The following is a 6,237-nucleotide window of genomic DNA, read 5'->3' on the forward strand; positions in this document are numbered from 1 at the left end:
AGTATTTATATGAAATTCATAATTGATCGGAAAAATATTTGAAGGGTACCTTTATAAATCGGACATACCATTCTATTAATGGAGAGTCACTCGAAATTACAGTGCAGTCCCTTTAAATCAAGCTGGTAATTGAAAGGGATAAAATAAAATATAATCGCAACTAGCGGTTTTATACAGCAAAGACAGGGAATGAAATTGAAAGTATTTATATCTTTTCATAATAAAAAAGTGTATAAGTCTCATTAACCCACATTTTCTCTCTATGTTTTAGGATCTATCAAAGGGACTGTAAGCGTAATTTCAAGTAAACCTGTCTTGATAAACGGCAAAGACCGATTCACAACGGCACCCTCAGAAGCTTTGTCTGATCAAGTATGAATTAGATGTCAATGTCTTTAATTTAAAAAGCGGTTATTTTCAATTGCGGCTTCTCTTCTAAACTTACTTGCGCATTTCTACTGCTGGAAAACATCTCAAAAAAAGAAATATCTTCCATATGTTTTAACAGATTTTAATTGTTTGTTTAAAGAGTATTGGACGCGAATGGGAGAAAAGAAAAGAAGAAAATAATGATTTAGCTCAAGAAGGAATTAATATGGTAATCTCTTTTTTTTAAATTTTGATTTAAATTATTTTATTCATCAGCACTGTAGTAAAAATTATTGCTATAAAGAATTATTTTTAAAAAATATTTTGGCAACGCCATATTTTTTAAAATTTTGTCATCATTTTTTAATCAGTTTTTTAATGCTTTTTTTGTTTAAGTCTCTACTTACAAGTTCTGGAAGCTTTATCGAAGACGACAATACAGAATTGTTCAGGCTTCAGGTATTTTTTTTATTTAAAAATTTTTAATCATAACACTATGAACTGTCAAAATCAATTTGTGAATATAAAAACTACTGGTATAACTGTTTGCTTTATAATAACATCAACAAAAGCATATGATTGCATGAATGTTGTTTGTCTTTGTCCATCTAGGGCTGGGTGTCGTTCCTGGGGAACGATCGTTCTTTAACAAGAACGAACGGAACGATCAAGAACGATCCCATCTGAGCTGTCACTTAATTTAATAAATAAAATATATCCAAAATGGATATATTGTGGATTAAAGAGGATATTTTGAATAGTAGTTTAGGGCGTGGACATCTTGAAGATGATGGTGAATATCTTGAACTGTTTACGGTATGGATATCCTAAAGATGATGGTGGATATCTTAAACTGTTTAGGTTCTGGATATCCTGAAAATGATGGTGGATATATTGAACTGTTTAGTGTCTGGATATCTCGAAGGTTATGGTGAATATATTAAACTTTTCAGGGGGTGGATATCTTAAACTGTTTAGGGTCTGGATATTTTGAAGATGAGGGTGGATATCTTTAACTGTTTAGGATCTAAATATCCTGAAGATGCAGGTGGATATCTTGAACTGTTTAGGGTTTGGATATCTTGAAAATGATGGTGGATATCTTAAACTGTTTAGGGTGTGGATATTTTGAAGATGATGGTGGATATCTTAAACTGTTTAGGGTCTGGATATTTTGAAGATGCAGCTGTGTACTGTATATCTTGAACTGTTTAGGGTTTGGATATCTAGAAGATGATGGTGGATGTATTAAAATGTTTAGGGTTTGGATATCTTGAAGATAATGGTTGATATATTAAACTGTTAAGGACCTGGATATCTTAAAGATGATGGTGGATATCTTAAACTGTTTAGGTTCTGGATATCCGGAAAATGATGTTGGATTTGAACTGTTTAGGGTCTGGATATCTTGAAGATGATGGTGGATATCTTTAACTGTTAAGGACTGGATATCTTAAAGATGATGGTGGATATCTTAAACTGTTTAGGTTCTGGATATCCTGAAAATGATGTTGGATTTGAACTGTTTAGGGTCTGGATATCTTGAAGATGATGGTGGATATATTAAACTGTTTAGGGCCTGGATATCTTGAAGATGATGGTGGATATTAAACTGTTTAGGGCCTGGATATCTTTAAGATGACGGTGGATATATTAAACTGTTCAGGGCCTGGATATCTTGAAGGTTATGGTGGATATATTAAACTGTTCAGGGCTTGGATATCTTGAAGGTTATGGTGGATATATTAAACTGTTCAGGGCCTGGATATCTTGAAGTTGATGGTGGATATATTGAACTGTTTAGGGTCTGGATATCTTGAAGATGACGGTGGATATATTAAACTGTTTAGGGCCTGGATATCTTGAAGATGATGGTTGATATCGAGGAAGATGTAAGAAGAAGAACAGAAGATGAGATGAATAATTTAAAACACAGGAAATTGTAATTTATTAAAAGTAGAGAAAAAAAAAATTATATTTTTTTACAATTCATTCAAACCACTCTTGAATACAACAGTTCCCATCCTTATTATATACAGGTTTACCCACAAAGGATGAGACTTCAGAGACGACTGTACGGAATGTGTACTGGAATTTGTGCTAGTTTCCTTATTCTCATGACTTGTCATACCGATATAACCAGAAAACTCTGGAAACTTTTAGAAAACTTTTAGACTCGAATTATGACTTTTGATAGTCTTAATGCACATGAGGCACAGCAATTGTGCAGTGTAAACAGACCCATCTCACTTAATAAGTAATTTAATAACTTGCTAGTAAAGCTATTTGCTTTGCAACATGATCAAATTCACTTCAGTATTGTTTTAATGTCGTCTTCCTATTCTACAGTTTTCTGATTATTACTGAAGGCTTGTTCAATGATTTAACAAAGAAAGAAACTAGTTTATAGTTGCAGGGATACATAAATATAAGGAAACAGACAGTATGAATTCCGTACAGTCGTCTTTGAATTCTCATCCTTTGTGGGTAACCCTATATAGTTAAAATTGACGGGAATATAAAGTTAGGAACAAATTATTTTTCAAATTTTGGTATCCAGGGCGGTATAAGGGACCAGAGAGAATTGGTTTAATTACGTAGATTAAGTTAAAACACTAATCTTCTAAACTGGGTCAATCTAAACACCCACAAAGGATAAGACTTCAGAGACGACTGTACGGAACTAACCCTGTCTGTTATATTTAAGATTTCCTAAAAATTTTCACTTCTTTCTTTGTCTAATCATTTAAAATTAGACTGTATTCACGGTAGAATAGTATATTCAACCTTGGAAGCGTCAAATTTAAAGTGTTGCAGGTCGTCTTTACAGTCTTATAGGGGTAACCCTATAGTTAAATTGCACAATTTCTCCACATTCGTTAAATTTGAACCCACAGCGCTCTTTTTTGTGAAGACTATTAGTAAGTGAAATGGGAGTGTGTACAATTGTACATGAACAATTGCTGTAGTTCATGTAAATTGGATTACATATTACATTAATTCATGATTTGAGTGTATCAAGAGGAGTACTATTCAACAGAGTCTAACAATAGATAAAATTTAAATACTTGATCTATTTATAGGAGGAGAATATAAATGCAATCTTTAGATTTAAATCCTTTAATTCAATCAGTTTTAGATTTATTCTAGAAGTATCCGTGCTTAAACTTTGCTTAAAATATAGTTAAAGACGTAATAACAAGTGAACTTTTATTCATTTACAGTCTAAATATGTGAAAAGTAACATTGTATATGATCATTATTCTTTGGGGGAGAGGGGGGGGGAATAATGGTAAAAAACATAGATTATTTCGTAAATATATTATCTATTAATTAAACATTATACTAATGTTATACTACACAGAATTTCGCCTTTTTGATAAAATATCATAATAATGCTCGTGGGAAAAAGAAGGCTTTAAATTCAGTTCTAATTTAGTTTTATTTTTAATGAAAATAATTTCTTTTTTCGTAAATAAAGACTAGAAAGTCAATATTTTGAAGTTTTCGAAAAGGAATTGAGTTTTAGCCACAAATTCAAATTTTCAAATCTCTATATCTTTGCAACCCGATATGGTGTAAACTACGATTATTTGATCAAACAGAGTTCATAGTTTGAAATATCTAAGATCTAAGACATCAGGTCGCAAAGATATAGGGTTTAGAAAGTCTGAGTTTGTGGAAAAAACTCAATTCCTTTCTACATGGTTTGTACTCACAAAAGATGAGACTGGAGAGAAGACTCTTCAAATATGAAGATCTGAAGTTTAAATTCACTATAGTTTCAGTAGAAGTAAATATTTACATCTACTGTTTAGCCCCGATATAAGGATGGATGATGAGATAGATACAAAGAAAGATACTATTTCTATTGGTTCAGAATAGACAACAAAAACACATGAATGAACCCTGATTGGATCAGGCGCTAATGGAATCGTAAAATGGCCGCAAATAATCTAATGATTTGGCAAAGACAGAAAGAAGTTTATAATTGCAAGGAATCATTAATATTAAAGAAACAATCAAAAAGAAAATTCTATAATCTATCCAGTCGTCCATGAAGTCGCATTTTTATGGTTCGTTTTAGACATTCAAGATTTTAAAGGATTCATAAGAATCTGAGACTGCTTAATATATTTCAAAACTATATTTTCCATATTTTTGCTTTCAGTTCTATCATACCCTGTGCAAAGTTTTTACGTTGACAAAAAAGATTTTAAAAAAATGAAATTGTTTAAAAATAACAGAAAAAATAATATCGTTAAAGAAATTAGAAACGTCTTTAAAGATTATTTGTACAAATCTTATTTTACAAATATAACTTTATAACTTTTGAAAGAAAAGAGGACCCCCTCCCTGCATGAAAAACTTTGTATATACTTTCTTGACCATTTAGTTTAGTTTTAGAATTATAAAAATGTCAAAAGAACGTGCTTCAACAGATTCCAATGAACTAAACCTAAATGACAAGGAAACAGATAACTTTAAGCTAAACCAAAATGGCGCTCACAATCAGCCAAACAAAGATGGCGCTGAAGTAGATCATTTTAAAACAAACCACGATGCGACTGCATATGATCATTTCAAACCAAATCAAGATGAGGCTGAATTTACCGAACCAAACCAAAATGGCGCTGGGGCTGTTCACTTTAAACAAAACCATAATGGCGCGGATATTAATCATTTCAAACCAATTCGTACCAAACGAAACCAAAATGGGGCAGCGGCTGATTCCTCCAAACCAACCCAATGGATACAAGAAGATTGCCAGGTAAAAAAAACTAATTTTGAAAATTCAGGTACCAGCAGTTGAAAACAACTAACTGTCTCCATTTTAAAGCATTGGTTACATTTATGTAATTATTACTGTTTCCTTTTAAAGCAAAAACTAACTGTAAGTTTCATTATTCAAATAAGGGTGAACGTGGTGGATGCTCTCTTGAAAATTTAAGAAGAAAGAATGAAGCCCTAAGATTGAATTTAGAAAATTTGCAATCACAGATGGATTCACAAATTCTGAAACTGAGGTATCAGATAAATTTTAAACTTTTTCTCATTTCATAAAAAAATTTAAAAATTAATCAATTGATAAAGTTAAAAAACTTTTTCTCAAAGAAAAACTAAACTTTATAGAAAGACAATCATCACTTTTTGGCAGACTTAATGCTTGAATAGATAATGATATATTTATTCGAACAATTACAATATCTTATTTTTTATTTTTCTCGCATTTTACTAATTATCGTTGATTTGGGTTGCCATGATTTTATTTGGTTTGGTTTTCTTTTTTTACTAGTTTTGGATTGGTTTGGTTTGGTTCTTCTGTTGCTTTGTTTAGTTTTACTTAGTTTGGTTTGACCTGCCATGGTTTACTTTGGTCTCTTGTGTGGTGCAGTTTGTTTTGGATTGGTGTGGCTTGTTTTATTTTGGTTTGGCTTGTTTTGGTTTGGTTTTGATTGTCTGGCGTGGCTTGGCTAGGTTTGGTTTGGCTTAATCTAGTTTTGGTTTGTATTGGCTTGACTTGGCTTTCTTCTTAATCTGATTAATTGTTCAGAACTGAATATGAGGAGCAGTTGTCTCAGATGGAAACCAGATTTCAGGGAAAACAAATTTAACAATTCTAAAACAAAAATTCCTATTTCTTTCTTATTCTAAATTTATTTAGAGGGGTTCTTTCTCCATATTTAAACTAATTAACTTTTTTTAATCGAGTATTGATCATATGTACTGTCTTTACAAGATACACTTAATCGACAACTCCAGGTTGCTCAATAATCTCAGGTATCTGTCTTACAAGATACACTTAAATCCGCCCCATTTGTTAAACATGGATATATTACTCTAACACCATAATCAAGCGGAGTATTA

At 31.7% G+C, this 6,237-nt stretch overlaps 1 protein-coding gene and 1 long non-coding RNA gene across 2 annotated transcripts; both read left to right on the plus strand.

Moving 5' to 3' along the window:
- Positions 1-523: 523 nt before the first annotated feature.
- LOC111705161 (uncharacterized) lies at positions 524-2,299 on the plus strand. The gene is made up of 3 exons (XR_002765958.1): positions 524-598; positions 766-828; positions 2,220-2,299. It is a non-coding gene; the product is annotated as an uncharacterized LOC111705161 (long non-coding RNA).
- A 2,447-nt stretch (positions 2,300-4,746) lies between these two features.
- Positions 4,747-5,984, plus strand: LOC111705162 (uncharacterized). The gene is made up of 3 exons (XM_023477624.1): positions 4,747-5,140; positions 5,287-5,396; positions 5,924-5,984. Exons 1-3 carry the CDS (start codon positions 4,787-4,789, stop codon positions 5,982-5,984), a joined length of 525 nt encoding a protein of 174 aa, XP_023333392.1. The 5' UTR covers positions 4,747-4,786.
- Positions 5,985-6,237: the final 253 nt, after the last annotated feature.

The sequence above is a fragment of the Eurytemora carolleeae genome, unplaced genomic scaffold (assembly GCF_000591075.1).
Source record: "Eurytemora carolleeae unplaced genomic scaffold, Eaff_2.0 scaffold564, whole genome shotgun sequence".
NCBI lineage: Eukaryota > Metazoa > Arthropoda > Copepoda > Calanoida > Temoridae > Eurytemora > Eurytemora carolleeae.